Source organism: Xenopus laevis, chromosome 8S (assembly GCF_017654675.1).
Source record: "Xenopus laevis strain J_2021 chromosome 8S, Xenopus_laevis_v10.1, whole genome shotgun sequence".
NCBI classification, from domain to species: Eukaryota; Metazoa; Chordata; class Amphibia; order Anura; family Pipidae; genus Xenopus; species Xenopus laevis.
The window spans coordinates 30507486-30532161 of NC_054386.1; the positions used below are offsets into that span (position 1 = coordinate 30507486).

A 24676-nucleotide genomic window follows, 5' to 3' on the forward strand; every position below is an offset into this window, starting at 1 on the left:
TGCTGGGAGTTGTTTTCATTTAACAACAAAATCATTACTGAGGTTGGGCACTGATGTTGGGGACCTGGCCTGGCTCACAGTCGGAGTTCTGCTTTATAAGGGTTGATTGGTAGTTTCTTATTGTAGGAACTTCTCAGCCACACAGCAGACAGCCCAGAGAGACATACGCTTAAGGAAGCTCTGGATGCCATGCAGGTAGGTTTCTCCTTGAATTTAAATTGTGCTCATCTGCCAATGTGAGAATTATCGACCCCCATCCTTGAGCTAGATTTGGCCATCAGCATGCTTGGTTTTCTGTTTTGGCCGAAACACTTCTCAAGAGATTCTCATCTTGGCTGGGAATCCTATTATTTGATTGGATATTCACAAAACCCATTCACTTTTGCAGGACCTTGCAATGTACATCAATGAAGTGAAACGGGATAAGGAAACGTTAAAGAAGATTAGCGAGTTCCAGAATTCCATAGAAAACTTGGTGAGTTCCTGAAGGAGAGAAACAATATAATAAGAGATGTCAACCCTCTTAGAAGAGGTCATTTTGGAGCTATGTAATGTTTAAGCATTGCCGCAGGGGCTGCCAAATCTGTAAAGAATAGCGCAGGATTAAAAAAACACTGTCAATTGCCCTATCCATACCCACTCTTTTTCTACTCCTATCAGCAAGTCAACCTGGAAGAATTCGGGCGACCAAAGATAGACGGGGAGTTAAAAGTTCGTTCCATGGTTAACCAGGCCAAACAGGATAGGTGAGTAGCGCTTCCAGTAATGTTGTTTCTGATGGGTTAAATTGTGCAGGTGACTTAATGACTCTTTTGTCTTGTCCGCTTAGGTATCTCTTCCTGTTTGACAAAGTAGTGATTGTCTGCAAAAGGAGAGGCTACAACTACGAACTGAAGGAAATCATCGAGCTGCTGTGTCACAAGATGAACGACGACCCCATGAACAACAAAGACATAAAAAAGGTAGGTTCCTGAAGTGCGATCCTGATTGTAGCCTATATGTATGCGATGGGTGTGGTTTGTCAGTGTAGTGGTCCAATGGGAACGATCTCACTGTTTAGCTTATATGCATAGATAAGGCATAGTATGTGTCCTTATTTTAACACCCTCTTTCTACTTTGCTTCCTTTATGCTGACCTAGTCCCATGGCAAAATGGTAAGGAATCCGAAAAGAACTTATTAAACAAACATTCTGTTTGACATTAGAAAGGATGTGTTGCATGTTCCTTCCCTTCCCATATGGTATTCGCTCAAATATTCATGGTTGGGCTTCTATGGATGTCATATTGGTGGCTTTCTGCTGGCTGGCTTACTGAAGTTGTTGGGTGATGTGAAGGTGCCTGGGTGGGCGATTTCTGGACAAATTTATTCATTGCATCTTCCTCTGCTACTCCCTAGCTATATTGCTCATGTCTCTTTCAGTGGTCCTATGGGTTCTTCCTTATCCATCTCCAAGGCAAGCAGGGCTTCCAGTTTTTTTGCAAGACAGAAGATATGAAGAGGAAGTGGATGGAGCAGTTTGAAATGGCAATGTAAGAGACAAACTGTGTTCCTGCTAAAAACTAAGGCAAAATGGAAGCCAATCATGTTTCCTTTCAGTCAACTAACCCATAGCAAGTAATCACATTGAGTACACCATCTACTTACAAGCAGTCGCATGTCATCTTTTAGTCCACTACTCAATGGCTATCAGTCATTTCTAGATCAATAAAAGCTAACAACTTATTTGGGTACTGCACATGAGCCACCCCTAACCAGCAGGTTCCTCTGCCCATCTAGACGGGCTCATCTAGACACTAGCTAATATTGCCTGGTGATTAAGCAGTAAGTTCAGAGAACTCCTATTTTTATCAGGTCAAACATAAAGCCCGAAAAAGCCACTGCCAACCACCACAACTTCCAGATGTTTACATTCGACAAAACCACCAACTGCAAAGCCTGCAAGATGTTCCTGAGGTGAGTGGCTATTATTTGTCTCCATAGTAGTGGCAAAAGTCCTTGATAAGTAATTTTCCTCCCATTCAGCTTAACTGTCACAATCTCTAGAACTCGGTCAAAAGAGTTTCCAGATTCTCATACTTAAGGTGCCCCCTGTGGACACACTGTTTTTGACATCCCATGCCTATTTCGCCTCCAAATGATTGATTCTGTCACCGTTCAGTAACTGCCTTTCTAACAAATCTGTGCTGCAAAGTTTGTAGGAGGTCTAGAAACCAATAGCAACCAATCAAATAGTTGCTTTCAAACTGTAAATGCTGCAGCATTGTAAGCAGGATATCTAATAAACAGTGGATATGTTTCATTGCTTAATCCACCTTTATAAGTGCCAGCGGCAGCAACCCAACTGTATGGTTTGGCGTGGTTCCCCCGAAGGTAATTTACATATAAAGCTAATTAAACGGATGCCCAGGATGCCCGACTGGCAGTTATCTAGTTGAACTCTATGTGACCCAGTAATTCATTCGACACGCGGTCCCTCTCCATTCGCAGAGAAGACCCCGCTATAATCATCCACAGTAATGAGCGTGCAATTAAATATCACTTCCAGTCAGCGCTGGTGATCGAATCAGAGTAATAAAATAAGCACAGGGGGTGTGGGGAGGTGGAAATGTTTCTGTTGGATCAATTTTCTTTATAAAGGTAAAATACAGTTTGCTCTTAAAGGGACATTAACAGTGATTGACATGGCTAATATATAGTCGGGAAAGGTTATTTGCCAAGACTGCGTATGGAAATAATAGACTGCAGAACACTCACAAAACCCTTTGCAGATGCATCTACTTCTTGAGCCCACATATAATTTTCTCTTCTCCCCCATAGGGGCACTTTTTACCAGGGATATTTTTGTTCTCTGTGCGGCGTTGGGGTCCACAAGGAGTGCCTGGAAACCATTCACGCCTGCAAAATCGGTAAATTCTACATAATCCCAGCAGCATAACTGGCATACACACAACTTGTACCTGGTCATGCATTGCCGGGAGAGGGGCCATCCTTCTGTAAATATATATCTTTTTTGTTTGTTTCAGGTGGGTCTACGGATGACGTGGTAAGATATCCTTTCCTTTGCCATGTAGTTGCATCTCTCTCTCTCCCTCTCTCTTTCTCCCTCTCTCTATTTCTATATATATCTTTTTCTCTTAGATTTCTTAAGTCTGCCTTTGCTTTTTTTCAGGATGCCCTTATCACAGTATCAGGTAAGTTCTGAAAACCACCTCTATGGCAGCTCCTCACTAGGATTAGGGTGTGTTGTACACAAAAACGTCTTGTCATAGTGTCACTTGCTTGTTTCCAACAAGACTCACAAACCTGGAGGAGAACTGACTCCTGCTACATGAGTCAGAACCAGCGAACAGAAAGGGACAGACACAATGACATTTACACATAACCATAAACCTATATGAACAGGTGGTGCCATCCATTCTACTCTACAATTTCATGAGCCCAGTCAAGACGGAGTGTTTCTGTTATTAGAATTGGGTCCATTCCATGGCTAGGTCTTTCCTCCCCATCTGACTCCCCCACATTGGTATATAGGAAATGTGACAATGCATGCAGTAGTTTTTCAGCAAAGGGCGGGTACCAATTTTAATTTCGACTGCTCCCTTCCCGGTCAGGGGGCAGGACTCTACCATGTAGGACACAGCAGAAAATGAGAATTGCAGTGAAAAATGAGTTCTCCAGCTTTCTGAAAAACAGCACATGTAATTTGATTAATCTCAAATGTTACCAAGGTATGGAGACCCTCACGCGCATGGTTCTTCAAAGATCCTTAACGTGTCATCAAAATAAGTTTGGCTTAAAAAACTGATCCATATCATATGTTCTAATTGACTCAATACACAGTCTCCTTTTTATTTAACACCAGTATTGCTATTAGCATCTGAATGTATTTTCCTACCAGACAACATAACCAATGAAAGTGCTGAATACTGATTATAAACCAATCAAGTGAAGTGTTAAGTTGGAGTTCAGCTGATTAAGCCAGACTTATTTTCCACTGATACAAATCTGTCCATGTTCAGTTGTAGCCTCCTCCTAACTAGAATGGTATAGAGGCTGAGGCTTGTTGCATGCTGTGTGTTACAGAATGGGTGCAGCTCCCAAGGTTTTGCATGATTGTGCTCTACGTCATTGCGTTACTAACCGCCGTGTCCTCTTTTCAGGGCCTAAAATGGTTGCGGTACAGAACTACTTTGGAAACCCAGCACCTCCAGGGAAACCTGTATTAACCTTTCAGAAAGATGACGTGATCGAGTTGCTGCGGGGTGACCCAAATTCTCAGTGGTGGGAGGTGAGTTAAGGCTCAGTGCACTAATTCTCGGGGATGAGAGGTGAGTCAAGGCTCAGTTTGCCACATCTTGGTGGTAGGATGACGATCCAAGACTCAATTACACATTCTCGGTGGTACAATGAAAAGTGTGAGGCTTAGTGTGCTAATGTGCAATATTGGGGGTTGAGTCAGGGTGTAGTGCTCAGATTTTCAGTAGTTGGGTGAAAACCAAGGTCCATTGGCCTATTCTCAGTAGGCTATTTCTTGTGGGGTTAAGATATAAAACTGAAAGTGCTAATTCCCGGTGGTAGGATCAAGAGTTTGTGGCTTGATGTGCTAATTCTCATTTGTGGGTGGTGAGCCAAGGCTCATGTGCTTATTCATAATGGTGTGGTAAAGATTCAGAGCTCACTGCTAACTCATGGTGGGTGGTGAGTCTCAGTTTAGTATGTAAGTAGTTGAGTGAAGATTCAAAGCTCAGCTAATTCTCATTGATATGTTGTGAGTGAAGGCTCAATGGGTTCATTCTCAGTGGTGGTGTGGTGATGATCCAAGGCATATGTACAATTTCTCAGCGGTGAGAGATGAGTCAAGGCTAAGTGCTCTGATTTTTATGTTGGGATTAAGATTTTGAGGCTCATTCCATTCATTCTTAGTGGTAGAGTGTATGAGTCTAATGATTCTAGGCCCTATACTGCTTGCACTGTAAAGCTAACATGGCTGCTGTTCTTGTCACTCTACAGGGGCGGTTGCTGCTCACTAAGAAGTCCGGTTATTTCCTCAGTTCCTTGGTGGAGCCATGTCCTGTGGAACCAGTGAGTTGCATAAATATCATGGCCTCAGTGTTGTTCATTTGCTTTGATCCACATACTATATAACACACTTTATTTCCCTTTTATCTCCTCCAGCTTGTGATCCGCAGTGATTACAGTAAATACCCGTGGTAGGTATCACCTTGGTTCTGATGTACAGATGGGTTACCCGCAGGGATCTGGGCCCAGAATACACACAGTCTTGAACTTGCATGCTTACGCTCTCCATCTGCTGCCTATAGGTTTGCTGGTAATGTGGAGAGACCCCAAGCGGACAACTTGCTCAAAGGCCATGTCAGCGGGACGTACCTAATCCGAGAGAGGCCAGCAGAGGCCGAACGCTTTGCCATCAGCATTAAGTATGTACCCCAGGCATAATGAGTGACAGTTAGGAACCTCTTTCTGCCTCAGTCATGCCTTCCGCTACCGACTCTTCACCCACTGAAAATGTCTCTCTAACGAGTTTCTCCCTCTGCAGATTTAATGACGAAGTCAAACACATAAAGGTTGTAGAAAAGAACAACTGGATCCACATCACAGAAGCCAAGAAGTTTGAAAGCTTATTGGTACGTGAAGCCCCTGCTTGGGGGAAAGGGGTAAATAAAAGGGTACTATATCTGCCTTAGACAGGCTGTTCTTGGTGGTGGCACTGATGTCCTGGCATTTTCCGCGTAGGAGCTGGTAGAATACTATCAGATGCACTCTCTGAAGGAAAGCTTTAAGCAGCTGGACACCACATTGAAGTACCCATACAAGTCCAGAACGGGTCGCAGCTGCAGCAGTTCACCCCGGGGTCCAGGTAAGAGGGCACTCATCCAATATGCTGATAAATTGGTAACTCAGAGACACCATGCCCACCTTTGGTTGGAGACCTGAGGGTTGGGAGGAGGGTTGTCAGTGCTTTCACATTGAAATTCCTTTAACCAGATTTATTTACATTTTGTCCAGTTGCTTCCCCCATTTTATTTGCAATTGTAGCCATTTATTTGCGCTGAGGCCCCCTCACGGCACTGGTTAAGAGGTCCACTTCCCAGTATAAGTTGAATACATAACTTTATCATTTTGGGTTTTGCTGCATTTGCTTGGAAATGTTCTTTACTTCTTGCCGTTCTTCTACCTTTTTGTTTTTTCTCTGACCTCTTTGCAGCCTCCTGCGCTTCCTACAACTTTTCTTTTCTCAGTCCTCAGGGCCTCAACTTCCCTTGCCAGAACCCGTCCACTCCCTTCTGGTCAGGTACTGGCGCCCTTTTATGTTGTTTTCTGCCTTTCTGTACTTATGGAACACAGTGACACCTTGTGGTCGTGTCTTGGCACTGCATGAAGCATGCCGATTGGATCACGGCTTTGCCGGTGCAGCGGTTGGGCCATGACCCTCTGTGCTACTGCTTGGGGGTTGTATAAAGCAGTCCCTGCCTCATTTAGACTCTCACAGAGCAAGAAATCAGAATGAGGTCTTGTAACCACATTTCCTTTCATGTCTTCCATCCTTTTCTTTGTCCTGCTTCTTTTATACTCATTATTCCTGGGCCTAGGGGTTGGTTTGTGAACCTTTCGTTTGCAGTCCCCATCATTATGGGAGCTGCAATTTATCTACGGATACATAAGATTTCCCCTTAAATCAGTGCAAACACAGCCTCAAACTGTCCATTAAATCCTCCCATGAGCCTCAGCAGTAGAAGGGGAACAGAGTAGACAGCTCCATTTATATAAGACACACAGTCCATTTTTCTATAATAATCAGCATGTGCCCACCATGCTGTCTACTCCGCTCCTGCACTGTTACTGTGACGTTACTGTCTGCCTTATCTGTGCCCACAGGTGTCACTAGCAGGGTACAAGCGATTGCATTTTAAGGCTTCCCTAGTGCTGACAATCATTTACTGTCACTCCTGCAGTGTTCACGCCACGACCGATAGGAACGGCCATTGCCAGGTACAACTTTGCCGCTAGAGACATGCGCGAGCTTTCCCTTCGGGAAGGGGACGTCGTCAAGATCTACAGCCGGATTGGAGGGGACCAGGGATGGTGGAAAGGAGAGACAAATGGCAGGGTGAGTGTGCCGGCCAATCAAAAGGCTCATCGTTGGTGCATCAAAGCCAAGTTGCAGTTGTTGCATTAATGCTGGAATTCTGGGAACAAACACTACATTGTGTTTGAGGCAACTTGCTTCCAAATCTTGCACTTTGCTCCTCAATAAGCCATAAAACGATTGACTAATATCTACAATGGTTTCCTTCTTTCAGATTGGGTGGTTTCCCTCGACATACGTGGAAGAGGAAGGGGTTCAATGACCGCTCCCATTCTGGACAAAGCTCCTACCTGTTTCCCTCCTTTAAAGAGACATTTGCACAACAGACACTCCCTGAAGTGACTTCCCTGAAGTGACTTCCTCTTGCATTCCACAGGCCAAGCCTGGCCACTGACTTTGGCTCCTTTTCGCCCGTACTACTTGTATATAAGATTTATAATGCTGTTCTATGGCAGGCGTATGAGAGAGGAACTGATTGGTGGAATATTGCTGGCGCATCATTTAACGGAATTAAAAGTCATTCCAGATCTGGCTTCGTTTGTATCATGTTTTCTTGGAAGCACCCAAAATTCCCTGTCTGGCTTGGCCAAAATATTAGGATCCTTACTGATAGCGGGCATCTGGGGGGGGGGGGTCTGATGGGGGTTCTACTATTTGTTTAGGTTTTTAATACAAAATCCTGGAAGCCAACAAATCTCCTAACTTGCTGATTTCATCACACTTAATATGTGTCGGTGTTGCCAGCCACACACAGCAGGATATTATATAACGAATAATGTAAAATATAAGGATATTTTAAGTCGCAGAGGAGTTCCATGAGTTTTATACACGTCATGGAACTCCGAGGTGACTTCTAATATCCTCATATTTTACAACAGCAGATAAATTATTCATTATAAAACACTGGTTTACACAACTAACCACTGCTTATAACCCATGACATCACCTTTATAAGGATATCATTTACAGGATATTAATGGCTTTTATGTATTACAGTATATGCATATAATACACAACAACCATGAATATCGTATAATATGTCCTAATAAACAGTCAGGTAATTCAATGAAATGTGTATTTTATAAAGGATAATGTACCCCTAATGTAAATGATAAGGATAGTAGAAGTCACTGAGGGTTCTGTGACCATATAAAGGCACAAGGCTGCAGGCTGAGTTATACAGGGAACTCTGTGTATCACTTGTGTATTATAAGGGATTATGTACCCCCTACTGTATTTTTAAGGATATCCATGATTTCAACTGTGAGATTATAGAACAATTATGAAATCCTACACAGCAGTCTATACAGCCCATAGGCTGCACTGTTCCCGCTGAACTCAGAGGGAATTATTGAATACAAACAAGGTAAAAATACCACCATAATACTGACATTTATCGAAATGGTTCACTGTGGCAGGGGAGGAATAAAGGCATCTCTGGGAAGAGCCTGTTCCGTATGGAGCACACAAACAAACGTCGCTGCCACCTGATCCCACCGGGTGTCCTGTTTCCTATGCCTTGTGCTCAGGTGGAGTGGAAAGCGGGATCAGGTGGATGAGAAAGTAACTTAATCCGGAAGGTTCCCAGCAATAAAGTAAAGCTAAGGGGCTTATAAATCTTCTCTGGGGTTTATTATATTAAAGTCAATATAGGTGCAAGAGGAACGTGGATGTGAAGCCTCGGTACCATGCAGGTAAGCAATACCTTTATTTTATTGTCTCCTAATCAATTATTTACTGTATATGAGATGCAAGAAGAACATGGCAGCAGCCAGTAAACAGACACTGCCCAGGAGTCATCCCAACCTGCGTGGCACCCTATGTGCTCAACAGCAACCAGCTAAAGAGAAAAGGGCCACACAAAACCAACCCATGAGTGCACCAGGAGAGTCCAGGCAATTGCTGTGTAATGGAGGGGCAATTGAGAGCCATCCAGCTGTCAACTGGGAATTACACGAGGGCAAAGGAAATACACTTATGTGGCATTGCCCTAACCCATGAAGGGAAGGAAAAAGGGTATATAATGCAGTAGACTGCTGTGCTTCAACTGAATCTGCTGGACCTCGGCTATGGGTTAGATCAGGGGTGCCCAAAAGGTAGATCAGGATCTACCAGTAGACCTTTAGCTGGTGATCAAGACACTGTCAACAAACAGCTTGTCTAAATCACCCTCCTGTTTCATTCTTTTCATTCAGATATTTATTCTATTAAGGTTACCTAAATAAATTAAATAAATTCTCTCTCATAAATCAATATAATATTTAAGTCATATTTTCCATGGAACAGAATGCTAACAATGCTATTATGGATGTAGATCATAATGGGACAACACTAAAAGTAGATCTCACTTTCATAATTCCTAAAATATATGACACAAAGCAGCCATATAGCTTACTTCAGCTAGCAGAACATTGAATCTATCCATAAAATATAAGGAGATAAGTCCTTGCACTTCATATTTCAGGGTTTATAAAAGCCCTCCTTTCTGATATATCACCCCAACAGTCTAACACCACAGGTCCACTCATTTAAGGTGCCCTAAGTTTGCCTAGAAGAATGTGCATCTGAGAAGTTAATATGCTCAACTTCATTTGTCCGTCTATATTCCTTGGTTCCATATGCCATGATAATGCCCTCATTTTGTTGTGTTCTAGGTGGCATCTTGCAGGCTCCGCACCCACCAATGGTGCTTCATCCTGTTCAACATTGTGCTGTTCCACGCTTTGCTCTTCGGAGCAGACTTTATGGAGGAATACTTGATGCAGTCTGTGCCCGTGTCTTACACAGACGGAAAGTTCCTTGAGATCAGGGAGCAAGCAAGGAACCTGAACATGCAACTTCTGAAGAACAATATCTCTGAGAACTATGTAATTAGGGAGGAAGGCCTTTGTTCTGGTCGGGACGTCTTTCTGCTGATGGTTGTTTTTAGCAGTCCAGAAAACAAGACAAGGCGGGAGACAATCCAATACACTTGGGGTAACATGACCAATTACAAAGACCTTGTGGTGGTACATTTGTTTGCTTTGGGAAGGTCACTCTCAGAAGAAACTCAATTAGAGCTCCTCAATGAATCACAGGTCCATAAGGATATAGTGGAAGCACGCTTCTTGGATACCTATGAAAACAGAACGCTGAAAGTCATCATGTCCATGGAGTGGATTGTCACCTTCTGTCCCAAAGCAAAATTTGTACTAAAAGTCGACCAAGAGGCGTTTGTGAACATGGAAAGCCTGGTTGATTATCTGAGTTACCTGCTGACCTCAGAGACACATTCAGAAGACGTATACATTGGAAGAGTCATCCATCAGGGTGTTCCAGAAAGAGAATCAAAGAGTCTTGATTTTGTCCCCATATCTTCCTATCCAGATGCCTTCTACCCTGATTACTGCAGTGGGACCGCCTTGGTTATTTCTCAGAATGTAGCAAGGAATCTTTATCTGGTCTCCAAAGACATCACTCCGCTACTGCCGGCAGATGTCTTCCTCGGGATCTGTGCTCGGAAAGCAGGGGCTGTTCCCGTTCACAGCTCCCGCTTCTCCGGCCCCAAACACATCATGTATAACCGATGTTGTTACAGGTTCATCTTCTCTTCTTCTTCAGTGGGAGAAGAGGAACTCTCTTTTCTCTGGAAGGACATGACCAACAGCAAGGAGTGTTCCGTCCTTGAAACATATTACGGCCTGGTGTCCTGCAAAGTCAAGATGTATTTGGGTGAATTAAAGTACTTTAATATAGGTAAAATAAAGCAAGGGGCGCTAAATGTTTAAGATGCTCACTTCGGAAACAATACACAATAGAGCGTCCGGAAAGGCCACAAGGAGCCAATGAAGGAAGAAATAGACTTTGCAACACCATTGCTGACTGATTTGCAACCCAGACATCTCAGAAATGAAGATCCAAACTGGTGGGTCCAAGGAACATGAGTGTTTATAAGTAAATGACCTGTTGATTTGCCCTACTGCCCAAGAAAAGCTGGCCTGTTGGTAGACATATCAGAAGCGGAGTTTCCCGTTCCTACATTATATTTTGTGTGGCGTGAATCTAAAGAAGTGCTTTTCATATTTTGGGACAGTAAATCTCATCTTCTGATGCACAAGGTTATTTGACTAATAAAATATATATTGGTTTTATTTGCTTGTGTTCTCCAATACACATCTCTGTTCAAACAAGGGGGAAAACTTTTTGAAATGTTGGTTTAATGTCACCATTAAAATACCAATATACAGAGAAGGAATACTCTGGGCACACAATAAGCTATACCCTCATATTGTACTGTCTAAGGGAATCAATATGGCACCTCCCTCCAATATGTATAAATACAAATATACAGAGAAGGAATGTTCTGGGCACACAATAAGCTATACCCTCATACTGTACCATCTAAGGGAATCAATATAGCACCTCCCTCCTCCCATATGTATAAATACAAATAAACAGAGAAGGAATGTTCTGGGCACATAATAAGCTATACCCTCATACTGTACTATCTAAGGAAAAAATATGGCACCTCCTCCCATATGTTATAAATACAAATATACAGAGAAGGAATGTTCTGGGCACACGATAAGCTACAAACAACAAATTCCCCTTTAATGATTCCAGGAGCACAATCTCGGCTCAAAGAAACAATGGCGAGAATACATACACAGATGAGTTTAGATGTTAAAAAAATGCAGTAAATAGCTCAATCCCCTGAGTAAACCACAAAACGTTTCCCTAAGCACTGTAATCTTCCAAAAAACATTTGTGACTTGCGTAGATATGCTCATTGCCGCATTAGGCAGCAGCCATTATTCATGAAGCCTGAGGCAGCCGTTCACACATACAAACCGACAAAACTATGGCATCTCCTAGCAGCGAGCAATTGATGTGACAGCGGCACCTCAGGCCCTATTTAAATGAACGAGAGGCAAATGAGTTGACAAAATCTACAATGGGGATAAATTATACGGGCCCTGTGAAGGCTACACAAACCTGAACCTACATAGAGATGCTCTGAGCAGCCAGTGTTGTTGTAATACATGTAATTATAGCAGAAAACATTTTAATTAAGATCAAGTGATTTGTTCAGTTTGGAAACTTCTGATAAGATCAAAGCCAGTACTGACCAATTAGACTACCTTTGTCTATGCTGATGTTGGGGTGCACAGGTAGAATTGGGAGTAGGCACCTGGTTTAATCCCCCCCCCAAGTATTTGCCCAACCTTCAATGTTGCCCCCAGAGTGGGGAAAGCTACTCTTTTATTATTTGAACAAAGATCCAGTGTTATTAATCTCAATGTTGTATATTAAGTTCCCTACCATTCAAATCAAAAGCCTCTGCACATCCCGCCATTTACTACATGGCGATATTGGTGTTTATATTTCTCATTAGAAACAATATTACATGCCAGTTAAATTTTGGCACAGATTTGGAAGATTCCAGGGATTTGATTTCACCCGATACAGAACTGACATAAATTATTGACATACAGAACCGCAAAGCAGCTGAAGTTGGACATGTGGATCCAAATAGAGACCCCCAAGCCTATAGTTCCACGCACATTAGACAGGCACCTGGTTCTCTATGGGACATGAGAGAGACTTGAGGGAAGTGGAGCACATCCAGCAACAATGCAAGAGAACTGAAGCAAAGAATGAGCCCTGGTGACACCTGTGCACCTTGGGCTCTTAGCAACGTCATCCTTCTCAAGTCGGCTCAGGTGTGAGAGGCACCAGCAGTGGCAGTCAGGAGTGAGAAGCCCCACAGGTACAGCCATGAGAAGGAACCTCATTCTTGCCAAGAGGAGCATGGGCAGCGTAAGTAAGGGGGAGTACTCTCCTTGATTTGGGGTGTTCATGTCTTTGTATGATGCTTGTTGGGGAGGAAGGGGCAAGAAAAAGTGAGAATAAAGGGGCATAAGAAGGAAGGACTGGAAAATGGAGAAATATAAATGCGTTATTAGAGGAGGGTGTACGGAAAGGGACTAACCATCTGCAGAATTTTGGGGAGGGATCTAGAAAAAGATGGATAAGCATGGAAGGATTTGGGAGAAAGATAATAGAGGCATAACGAATAATTGGGTTGATAGCATCACAAGAGGAGGAGGAGGTAGGAAATGAAGTGAATTGTGGAAGGTGGGGAGAAGAGAGTCATAAGAAATATAAGTTGGGGTGAGAGACGGAGGATGAAGCTGGTAGGGGAAGAGAATTCAGAGTTGAGGGGTTTAGGAGAAAGGGACAAGAAAGCAAGCATTGGAAATGGGGGTGATATATAGAAAGCAGAAGAGATGGAGGGGGGCTGGATTTAGATTTAGGAAGGAAGGGCCATGGGGTTAAGTGAATGAGAAATAATATTTAGATGGGGGCACTCGATGGAAAGATATGGGAGTAGAAAGGTTGGGGTGAATAGTTTATTATGAGAGGATGGCCACAGGAGATTTGTGGTGCATGGAGCAGTGGGATACGGAAGGGGGTTTGGAACTAAGTGGGTGGATATAAAGATTAAAGAAACCGGGGGGGGGGGGGGGGGGACAAACCTGGAAAGTAGACTGGGGTGGGAGAGTATGTAAAGGAATGAATCGGGTTGTGAGGATTGGCAGCAGAATTGTTTTTATCCCTTTATCTGTATAAAGACTGCAGGGGTTCCCCGGTATAAAGACTGCAGGGATCCCCCACAGAATATGGCATTAGGGTAGGCCCATGGCACCTTAAGGACCTGCATATTTTTCTTTATCCTTGTTACTGGGAGCTGCCATGCATTTTCATGGCAAGCCATTAAATCTGATGTCGTGAACCAGAAATTGTAATGGAAACAGCATTCTCAATCACTTTAAACTCATCAGCCACTGGACAGTTCTTGCCCACCTTTGACAGGAATATGTTCTCATAGAGCCCTTAACCTTGGGTCCTGCGAGTTGCTGGACTACAATTCCCATAATTCTTTTACCCTGATAATATGTTGGAAGATTTTGCAAGACCCAAAGTTTGGGTTGCAGTTTGTATTATTTTCTGTCTTGCTGCATGGATTGGGTACATGGGAGTGAGAGAAGCCTCAACAGTGAAATTCCCTCTCAACTAATTTCCCTAGGGGCCCAGATTTTTGGGACCCCTATTCCGTCTTTTAGATTCCTCATAACTGAAGGTCACATAAAACACTCAATACAAAGTTTAGAAACTTCTGGTATTTCGTTCTGTTCCTGCAAAGCAAGTACCAGCATGTCAGGGTTAACCTGTGCCTTCATGTATAATGTAAAGGGCCACATTAGGGCCCTTCACCAGCAGGTTGTGTTCTGTATCCTCCCAAGGCTCAGGTTGCCCAAACTCCAGAGCCTGCCAAGTATTCACAGTTAATTAGAACAAAGACATTCACAACATTATTGAATAGACGTGTCTTACGAAATCTCACCTCTACCGTGCCGGATAAGGGATCTTTCCTGAAGAGGGCCGCCATCTTTCCTCTGATTACCCATGTTTCTTCTACTCTCAGTACTTTAGCTTCTTTGACTCTACTGCACAAGCACCTGCCTACCTGGGTGATACTTGGGTAAAGGCAATCTAACCTGCATCTGCAACTCAATCTACTACTTTCTGGTCCCCATAAGACCCAGAGGGGCGAGGAAGAGGTAAAGGTCTGGTAAGGACCGGCTTCCCACCTGCAGCAACTCGTTTCCACAGGGAATATGCGGATGGGACCCCATACTTATATATTATATATATATATATATATATATATATATATATATATATATCACATACCAGTTTATGAATCTTATTTGACGGAAATAACAAACCCAACATTGTATTCGCTAGAAAAGCTCATCTGCAATAGTCTGTGCTCTGTTCCCTTTCAGACAGGTACGTGGTTAGGTTGTGTGCGGAGCGATGAGACGAAGAGAATCATGCCCTGTCTGCCCAGCGTGTATCTCAAGTGCACCTCTATGGTTATGGACACGGGAAATTTCAGGATCGACTATTCCTCACCATACCTGCCCAATAGACCCCAGAATTCCTCTATCATTCCGCTTTCAAGAGGAGATTTAGCGTCGAAGTCTGTGTCAAGAACGGGTACCATCTCCGTTCCAGAGCATCAGGTTAGTGGACCCAGCTCCAACAGAATCAGAGACCGTTTCTTATCTTTATATGGGTAGGTGCCACCATATTGTGCCCATTAGAGTTATGAGAGTACTAATGGCACCCATTTGCTCTTGCAAGCATACCAGGAGAAGCCATGGCAAGCAGCATATTTATTCCTCCAAACACAAACATTATATGCAGTTATATGGGTACCTCTTTATCGAAAGCCCCCAAGCTATAATAGGGACCTCAACCTGCAGTAGTTCCATTGCTCACACACTGACTCTTACTGGCTGTTGTGTCTGCTCCTTAGGAGCCATGTTCATGTAACAAGGAAGAGAAGGGCGAGCAGAAGCTAGCCTGTAAGAGGTCCAACGTCTCCATAACCATGCAGTACTTGGGAGCTGGCTTGTCTATGGTCAACGAGATCATCAACCCAAAAGATGAGCTGACCATGTTCCAGCAAGTGTGCGGCGGGGAGAACATCTGTGTGTACAAGGGATACCTGACACCAGGAGGTAACTCACGGCCTTGTCAAGCTGTCTTTTCTTGGAAAGCATTGAGCCAAGAGGTCAAGCTTACTTGGGCAGAGAGACAATAGCTAGCTGTCATTCATTCCTTTACTAATGTGGCCTTGCCTCGATACCCCAGCATGCTCTGAAGAACGTGCTTGCTATGTAAGGTTCAGTTGTGTAGATGCTGGCACTATTGTCTTCAGTAAGGCGATAGCCTTGTCCATTCTAGCAGATGAAACATTAGCCCACAGGGCACACATTATATTTCACCGGTTCTGCCTATTTCCTTCAGTACAAGCTTTTGAGCTGACCTCACTTAACATCAGTTATGTGGCCTTGTCTTATTACTTCTTAATGACCACAAGTAACATAGTAACTCATAGTAAACACAAGCTTGTCAAGTTGAAAAATGTATCACTGATGGCACTGAATATAGCCTAAATATTGTTTATATTATTTTTCCCACATGAAAGAGAACTTTGAGTTCATATCGAGGCGCCACTACGGCTTCCCGTTCAGCGCCAGCCTGTATATTAATGGCCTAATAGCAACTCGGATAAGCTCATGTTGTGAGTACAGGTACCATGTTGGATTCCGGCAAGGCCAAAGGGGTTGCTTCCAAGTCACCCAGATCAGTGGAGAAAAACCCTGTTACAGGTATTACCAACTTTCAATTTTAAAGGGAAAATAAACTCCATATAATGATTACGGCTTATAATGGACTTGTTTTTCCAGTTACAAAAAAAAAGCCCAACCAAACTCCCATCCACAATTTTACCTTATTTATCATTAAAAAAAAATCGAAAAAAAAAATGGCTTCTACAGGACCTTGACAGGTTGGAGATGGAGTATTTTTAGCCTTTGTGCTTTTTAGTGAAAAAAACTAAAAATATTCGAGTTTTTTTCATTTGGACTTTAATAAATAAACACCTAAATGTATTCAGTGGAGGCCACCATATTGAAATATCTGAATTACACTAAAGATATTCCAGTTTTTGTAACGGCATGTTCTTTACATTCCAGGTGTGTCGAGTCCCATAATCTCAAAGCATTGCACCCGAAAGAAGTAAAGGACAACTCAACCGGTGGTTCTTGTAAAGACTCTGGCAATACTGAGGACAATGGTATTTGGCTTTCTAAAATCTCAAAGCTATGTTACTCCTTAATAGTACGGTTGCCACCTGGCCGGTAAAAATGATGGTTGATCCCAATGTTATCAATAGGTAAAAAAGATAAATATATAGGAAGGCCGGTATTTCTTTCCAGAAAGGTGGCAACCCTACTTAATAGAGAAGTCTGTTTCAAAGATGCCACCCAACCCCATGTCGCTAGGGGCATCATGACCCACTCAGGGCATTTTTGAGAGCTTATTTCATGTTCCCATTGAGGAATTCTAGATAATCTGAGATCACGAAGACTACTTGTGGTGAATAATTATCCTTTCATTAGTTTACAGTGAATCTGCGAGTAACGTGGAGGAGACGCTTGAAGGACACCAACAGTTAAAAGTATGCAAGATGAATAGAATGAATGGCAAATATTGCCCAGTCGCCCCCAGTTCACGACCCAGTAATGTTGAGGACAGCAAAGTTCCAGCTCCCAATCAAAGGAGACGGCTGAAAAAGAAAAGGCCCCCAAAGCAAGAGTCGGATTCTGAGCAGGAGAACGTTCTACAGGAGAGGAATCAGGAATCCAGGAAAGTAAAATCACTCCGGGCGCAGAGGAAAGGTGAGGTGTGATTTTGACTATTGAAATCATATAGGCATTGCAGAAAGACAGCATGCAACACATGCAGGGCGGTGTACCACCGAAACAATCGTTTTCAGATTCCTGCCTCCTCTATGTTGCCGACACAAAAATGAATTCGAAAATCATGCCAGCGTGACATTGCATCATAGCTGTAGATTGCAAGTTTTAGGTAAAATGCAACCAGTCATTAGGCTCATTATATCCTGATGTTGTATTGGTTGAATTTCAGAACACCGAAAGAGTATCAAGACAACTCCCCTGCAGTGCCAACTTGTGGAAAATAGCAAAGATAAGGGGGATAATGGAGTCACGGTGCCTAGAGTGCCCAAGCAAAAGGCTGTACATGAACCTACTGCCAGCGGAACAACCCTATGTGACGTGTTAAAGCCCCTTAGTAATGAACCCCATGTACCCCCGAAGCTTCACGAGGAACGCATGGAAGCCAAAACTGTGGCTTGTGGAGAATTAATTATGCAGCAAACATATTGTGGACACATACGTTCAACAGTGGTAAGGAGTCCGAAAGCAGACAACATCCCACTAAGTACGGAGGATAGGCAGGTTCTGGAAGGTGAGTTAAAGCCCAAAAGAGATGTATGGTATCAAAAGGGGTTTAGTTACTGTACTGTAGAGTACACGTTTCTTCTAACCATTCCATAGCATTAACTATAAGCTAAAATGTTCATTTAACTGAATATACTGTAGTTATAGGTGGCAGGCATATGTGTCCTGCCAGTGAGGCACCTGTATACATGCCAAATAGAAATTGCGGGGTTTTTTTTTACATTTAGCAGCTGCACCTTTAGACGGATAGACTTTATGCTCAGATAAACATTTGTTTATAAAATGAGTTAAGCAAATACCTAGATTACATCCAGTGTTGCTGAATCTTTTTCCATTTTACTTTAGTCCAGGTGTATTGTTCTGTAGGTCACAGGTATCCACGTGGGTCTTCAGGTGCCCAATCCAATCTCAGCTCGACACCTAAAAAAGGAAGCTCCCCAGTTATAATGCTCCTGCGTATCAATGATTGGCTACTATGATGCAGGGTTAACCCCATACACTACTGTGTTTCCTGGTGATTTATGCATTGTAAACACCCAAGCAATTGACCTAACCTGCCATCCGCAGAGGGGCCCTAAACTATATGCTTTGGCAGGGAGCCTTGGGGCCATGTATGTATAACTAGAAACACAAATTTACCTTTGCAGTAATATTGGAGCAGGATATTCATGGAAAACTGGCAGCGGCATTTGCCGAGGAGGAAGGGATATGCTCAGAGGTGGAGCTGAGTGACTCCAGCGACAGCAGTGAAAGTCGCAGCCTTGCCGGTAAGTCTGACACTGAAGAAACCTTGTTCAGGAAAAATATTTAGAGGGATTCAGGCATCATAAAGTTTTTACTTTATTATTTATATTAATGAATTCAGAGGGTGGTGGATTACATTACTGGAAAAGGTACAGTTCCTTTTCTGCTTGCATGGAGGAATCCAGTCCCTGTTACTTAATGGGATTGTTTCCTTTCTGGTAAACAGCAGTACTTCCTTGCTTTACAGCAGCTACTCACTCAGCATCAAGGGCAGTGTCCCAGTTTTCAGTTAGCCTTTGGAATAGGCTAATGCTGCCTGGAAATACCTACAGCTAGAGTGGGAGCAATACAAATAAACAGAAACAGCAAGCTTTCAAAATGTAGACCTGACCCTCTGTGGGACATACAGTAACACAGCACTTAACGGGGTTGTTCACATTTAAATTACATTTTAGTATGACATATACAGTGATATTCTGAGACAATTTGCAATTCGTTTTTAGTCATTTTTTATTAAGCCTTTATGTTCAGCAGCTATCAGGCTGCTACGGGTTTCTTTACCTTAACAGCCAGACAGTTGCTTGAACGAGAGATCATAATAATAAAATGGTAGCTCACAGAGTAATTGTGCTGCTGGGGTCAGCGACGACCATTTGGAAGCTGTAAATATGTAAAACAGGAAGGCGAATAATTTAAATAATATACAAAATAAATACTAATGATCAATTGCAAAGTTGCTAGGCTTGCAATATACTATAATATAGTAAAAGTTAATTCAAAGGCAAACTACCCCCTTAACAGCAACCGCAAAAGGCAGCCCCCCAAATGTCATTACATTATTATACAGTAGAACCCGTTTTACATCCCCTGATTTTAAGTTTTCCCTCATTTTGCATTGTTGTTTTGTGCTCCCTCCTATATATTATGCATAATGCATTTCCCTGATTTTACATTTTCCTGGAATTTACACTATTTTTTTCTGGTCCCCTGAAAAACTTAAAATGGGGGTTCGACTGTAGTGTCTTTTATTAATGTCTTTTATTGAGAACTTAAAGCAGAAGGGACGTGTGAAAGCCAAGAGGTTACTAAATCCTTACCAGAGGCTGCTCATTCCGACGCCCCACGAGAATCTCAGGAGGGGGAAAGATTGTTCGAATTGCCGGCGACTGATACTGCTTCTCAAATCTCAGAAGCACCAGAAGATGAAGACAGAAATGCTCTTGTCAATCAGGTGCAATAGAAAGTCTCAGCAACCCTTACCAGTAAATACCAAGATGCATAGAGAGCAGCTATCAGTAACAGTCATGGTGCGCACGAGCCATTTGACCTCTATAATCATCTGCTTTCTGACTTGAGGTGGGAGCTGCCATATCATGCACCTCATTTTAGAAACTCTTGCAAAAGGACTGCCCCATCCAGGTGCTAACCTGTTGTAAACATGCCCCCAGATAAAAAAAACACATTAAAGGGGTTGTTCACCTTTAATTTAACTTGTAGTATGATACGGAATGGCCAATTCTAAGCTAATTTTCAATTGGTATTCATTATTTATTTTTTATAGTTTTTGAATTATTTGTCTTCTTCTGACTCTTTCCAGCTTTCAAATGGGGTCACTGACCCCATCCAGAAAATGAATGGTCTGTAAGGCTACACATTTATTGTTATTGATTCTTTTTATTACTCTCTATTCAGGCCTTACCTATTCATTTTCCAGTCTCTTATTCAAATCAATGCATGGTTGCTAGGGTAATTTAAACCCTAGCAACCAGATTGCTGAAATGGTGAACTGGAGAGCTGCTGAATAAAAGCTAAATAAATGAAAAAACTGAAATAATAAAAAATTAACACCAACTGCAATGTAACCCTCTGCATCATACTAAACATTAAATTGAAGGTGAACAATACTCTGCAATATCTATAGTGATTGACCATACCTGGTGATAGCATGCCCTTTGTGACTCTTGATTGGCCTAGCAGTATCTTCTGCACTTCTCCAGTTAAAGGGGTGGTTCAGCTTTAGGCTAACTTTTAGTCTGTTATAGAATGCACTGTTCCTAGCAACCTTGCAATTGGTCTTCATTATTCATTTCTTATAGTTTCTGAATTATTTGCCTTTCTCTTATGTCTCTTACTGACCCAGGAAGCCAAAAAAACGATTGCTGGTTTTAATCATTTATCCTTCTATTCAATCCCTATCCCATTCATCTTCCAGTCCCTCATTCACACCACTGCCTGGTTGCTAGGGTACAGAAGAACCTAGTTACATTCCCATGTGAAAATGTACACTGAGAGTCAACCTACTGTACCAGATTGCTGCTCTTGTTGCTTAGATCAATCGCACCCCACGGGAGTAGCTGCACTAAAGCCTACTCTTGGTTATATCCCCAGATTACGGATCTGATTGCTGTGCTTGAGCATTGTGATGAGGTGGAGCAGCTTGTGCTCAGAAACACAGGGATGACGGACCATTTGCTCCAGTCTCTGGCAGGAGCTTTAATAAAGAGCGAGTCTGATGTGCAAACCATAAACCTGAATCTAAATGATCTGGGCCCGAGGGGAGCAGAAGATATTGTCCATGTTTTGAAGGCAAAACCTACTGTCAAAAGTCTCCTGTAAGTAGCCCCCTAGTATATACAGTATATTCCTCTGCTATACCCTCCCACTATGTGGTGTACAGGGGAAACAACATGGCAGCTCCCATGCACATGTAGAAATACAATATACAGAGAATGATAAATACCTTGAAAATGAGACAAAGTTGGTCTATTATTCTGTTCTGCAGGTTATATGGGAACCATTTAGGAGATGAAGGAATCAGGACACTGATGGAGGGGCTCTCGGCTCTGTATGGTCCCTACTGCGGCCTGCAAGGAGAAACAGCAGAGCTATTTCCAGCCGAATACAACAACCTTACTGAACTGGACATAGGAGGGAACCACATCACTGCTGACGGACTGGGAACTGTTGCAGCCTTTTTAAGACTGGACCCTCCACTTAAAAGCCTGGGCTTAGCCCACTGTGCCACTGATGGCTGGAAGGACTGGGAGGAAGTATGTGATGCACTGAGGACCAATACGAACATTAACAACATCTTATTGGATGAGAACGACCTTGGGGACAAAGGGGCCCAACTTCTAGCTGAAGCCATCAGAGTCAACACCAGCCTGATTACTATAGATCTGGATGGCAACGGTATTGGAGATAAAGGGGGAGAAGCACTTGCTCTGAGTATAAACTGGAGCAGGGCCTGTGCCCTTCAGAATATCAGTTTAGATGAAAATCCTATTGGTGAGGAAGCCTTGGACAGGATCAGAAAAGCCATCATTGAGCGACAAAATGTAGATGCTTAATACAGGGTAATACTTATACCGATATAATTTTATGGTATCTCTCTGTACAGGCTATGAGCAAACTTCGGGGACTGTTCCTGCTGAATTGTGCTTAGTACAGGGGAATACCTATGCTGCCAGTGTTTTATGGCATCTATCTGTACAGGCTATGGGCAAATATAGGGGGCTGTTCCTACTGAATTGTGCTTAGTACAGGGGAATACCTATGCTGCCATAATTTTATAGTATCTCTCTGTACAGGCTATGAGAAAATTTAGGGGGTGTTCCTGCTGAATTGTGGTTAGTACAAGGGAATACCTATGCTGCCATAGTTTTTTGTATTTATACACATAGGTGAGAACTGCCATATAGTTTCCTTTAGACACGTGGCACCTTCCTACCCATATGTATAAATATAGGAAGGAATGGTCTGTGCTAACAATACCCTATTACCCTCATACTCTACATGCAAGCTTCTTTTTCTGCACTGGCATAATATATATCCCTTTCTGTAAAGCATCTGCCAGCTAGTAAAAATACTATGGAGTAGCACATTGGTGGTGGCATTGGGCAATTAGGCCTAATAGTGTAGCACTAAGCACTCATTACTTATACATATATCTGTTCAGACTGCTTAAAAAGCAAATTTAGAATACAAAGAGCTAGCAATCAGTAAGCAACCAGAGCATCCAGCATTAATGAACCCAAATGACAGGAACAATATAGGTTACAGGCCTTTTCTGCAGCAAAAAGAAGTTCTTCCTCGGTCACCCAACTTCCATTACAGTCTCACTTTTTTTTTTGCATTTAGGGGCTAGAAGAAAGGAAGGAAAGAAAGTGTATGATAGGAAGAGAAAAAGAAGTGAGCCTGGGGGGGGGGGTCATTAGCTTTAAACATTCCATGTATGTTTGATTGGTTCCAGGATAGTGCAAATATTCTTCTTCAGCATTTTCTACTCTGCATATTCTACGGCCACAGAAGAGACAGCTTTTATTTATTAAGGGACTTCCTGGTGGTACTGTGTTGGTTCCGATTTTGGAGCTGGCCAACGCTTTCACCAGTTAGGAAGTCAGAACCATTAAAGAGATTGTGCATCAATGTACTGTTGCAGATGGTCCAGTAAGCTGTTGACTTGGTCTGAAGTGGAAATGTATAGGCTTTTATTAGCCTGTATATGGCCACCTTATGGCTTACACTTTGGGTATCTGAACAGCGCAAGTTTAATCCCTCTCCCCAGTTCCACTCCTGTATCCGTGTAACATAAGTGCTAAATACCGATACCCATGGTAACGGTGTATAGATTTTTCAACCACCTTCACTCTGCCTAGTTTAACCCCATTAATTGGCAATGGCATTAATTAATGTCTGGTGTATTTCTGATAAAAGGAGACTTACAGTGAAGACTTCAAGGCTCCGCAGTGAAGCTCTGGGAAAGGCTGGCTGGCAATGCTCTGGAAGAGATCCATGGGCTGTATTGGGAATGAATAAAACCAGATTCTTGCCATTGCTAAAATATCCTCTGTGTGGCAGTCTTCATGATAAAGATTCATTCTTCCCACACATTCATTTATTTAAGGTTATAAATAAAGCAGTAGGGTCCTGCTCACAATGGCTTACATTCTAATTTATGGGTTATATATGAAACAACATCTGTGAGCTGATGACAGGCCTGGACTGGGAGTCAAAATAGGCCCTGCCATTCTAAGTACACAGAGGCCCAAACAGCCCTCTACCAGCCCAAACATCCCCCTACCAGCCCACTATATGGTAACTTTCTATTGAACCATACAGCAGCCCCTCTGGCATTTGCCAGAACCCACAGATTGCCAGTCCGGGCCTGGCTGATGACCTAAGAACAGGGGTCCCAAACCTTTTGAACCTGTGAGCAACATTCAGATGTAAAAGAACTTGGGGAGCAACACAAGCATAAAGAATGTTCTTGGGCACCAAAACAGGACTGTGATTGGTTATTTAGTAGCCCCCTATGTGGCAACCAGCCGGAGGCTCTTTTTGGCATTGGTATTAAAATTTGTCCCTAAAAAAAGAGAGTATAGTGAATGTTTGAAACCTATTCTATAGTGTGTTTATAATCTTTTTGGCTAGCCATGTATATACATCATTGATATATTTTTACTATTTTTTGTTATTTTGTATAAAGTTTTCCTTGTTTTGATTTGACTTCTAAAAGAGTACCAAGATGGCGGTTAACCAACCCTTTAATGGTGGGACTGACTAGAGTGAAGATACACTGAATATCTCCAATCATCATGTGCTTTATTGCAACACGTGTAATTCTAAGCCAATTGGTCCTCTCTTGTTTTAAATATGTTGCAAAAAGAATAATATGCAGCCTATGATTAAGTATCCTGTTGATACGAAACGCGCTAGGTTGTGTCCTAGTGCTCTTCAATAAATAAATACATTTTAATTGAAAAGTCTGCCTTTAAGATTGTTTTCTAGAAGTGCCTGCTCAATCTCTACATACGGTTATCTGCTCCCTCAGCTGAAGGTTCAGGGAGGTACACCTGGACCCATTCCTTAAACTGGTGTTTTTCACTTTGAGACCAAAAAAGACCTACTAAATTTACCCATTGGTGTTTTTGATCCTA

At 42.6% G+C, this 24676-nt stretch overlaps 3 protein-coding genes across 12 annotated transcripts in view; all 3 read left to right on the top strand.

Moving 5' to 3' along the window:
- The window catches only part of vav2.S (vav guanine nucleotide exchange factor 2 S homeolog), a 108413-nt gene extending 100771 nt beyond the window's left edge, over positions 1-7642 (top strand). For 3 of the 9 annotated variants that reach the window (XM_018231851.2, XM_018231845.2, XM_018231848.2), the window contains 19 exons: positions 127-195; positions 389-475; positions 661-746; positions 830-962; positions 1141-1155; positions 1422-1531; positions 1854-1955; positions 2820-2908; positions 3026-3045; positions 3172-3193; positions 4163-4290; positions 5013-5084; positions 5178-5212; positions 5324-5440; positions 5560-5647; positions 5757-5880; positions 6229-6315; positions 6977-7131; positions 7325-7642. In XM_018231851.2, the coding sequence (XP_018087340.1) occupies positions 127-195; positions 389-475; positions 661-746; positions 830-962; positions 1141-1155; positions 1422-1531; positions 1854-1955; positions 2820-2908; positions 3026-3045; positions 3172-3193; positions 4163-4290; positions 5013-5084; positions 5178-5212; positions 5324-5440; positions 5560-5647; positions 5757-5880; positions 6229-6315; positions 6977-7131; positions 7325-7372 (1587 nt within the window). In that variant the 3' untranslated portion in view covers positions 7373-7642. 9 annotated transcript variants of the gene reach the window in all.
- Positions 7643-8798: 1156 nt separating this feature from the next.
- LOC108700504 (beta-1,3-galactosyltransferase 9) lies at positions 8799-11399 on the top strand. Its single transcript, XM_018233706.2, has 2 exons — positions 8799-8804; positions 9765-11399. The coding sequence occupies exons 1-2, from the start codon at positions 8799-8801 to the stop codon at positions 10875-10877; spliced, it is 1119 nt and encodes a 372-aa protein (XP_018089195.1). The 3' UTR covers positions 10878-11399.
- A 247-nt stretch (positions 11400-11646) lies between these two features.
- On the top strand, positions 11647-23726 carry LOC108700643 (glutamate-rich protein 3). Of its 2 annotated transcripts, XM_041574953.1 has the most exons (10): positions 11647-12909; positions 14943-15683; positions 16154-16337; positions 16704-16804; positions 17130-17408; positions 17659-18000; positions 18641-18760; positions 19784-19968; positions 21126-21349; positions 21520-23726. In XM_041574953.1, the coding sequence occupies exons 2-10, from the start codon at positions 15554-15556 to the stop codon at positions 22085-22087; spliced, it is 2133 nt and encodes a 710-aa protein (XP_041430887.1). In that variant the 5' UTR covers positions 11647-12909; positions 14943-15553; the 3' UTR covers positions 22088-23726. The 2 variants fall into 2 exon arrangements, with proteins under 2 accessions (XP_041430887.1, XP_041430888.1); XM_041574954.1 differs by lacking the exon at positions 11647-12909 and having other exon boundaries at positions 14890-15683.
- The last annotated feature ends 950 nt before the right edge of the window (positions 23727-24676 follow it).

Excerpts from the sequence above, each read along its gene's own strand:
- LOC108700643 (XM_041574953.1), top strand. The coding sequence starts at position 15,554 with ATGCAGTACTTGGGAGCTGGCTTGTCTATGGTCAACGAGATCATCAAC. Across the intron at positions 15,684-16,153 it reads GGGATACCTGACACCAGGAG|AGAACTTTGAGTTCATATCG; the intron begins GTAACTCACGGC and ends CCCACATGAAAG. Across the intron at positions 18,761-19,783 it reads TGAAAGTCGCAGCCTTGCCG|AACTTAAAGCAGAAGGGACG; the intron begins GTAAGTCTGACA and ends TCTTTTATTGAG.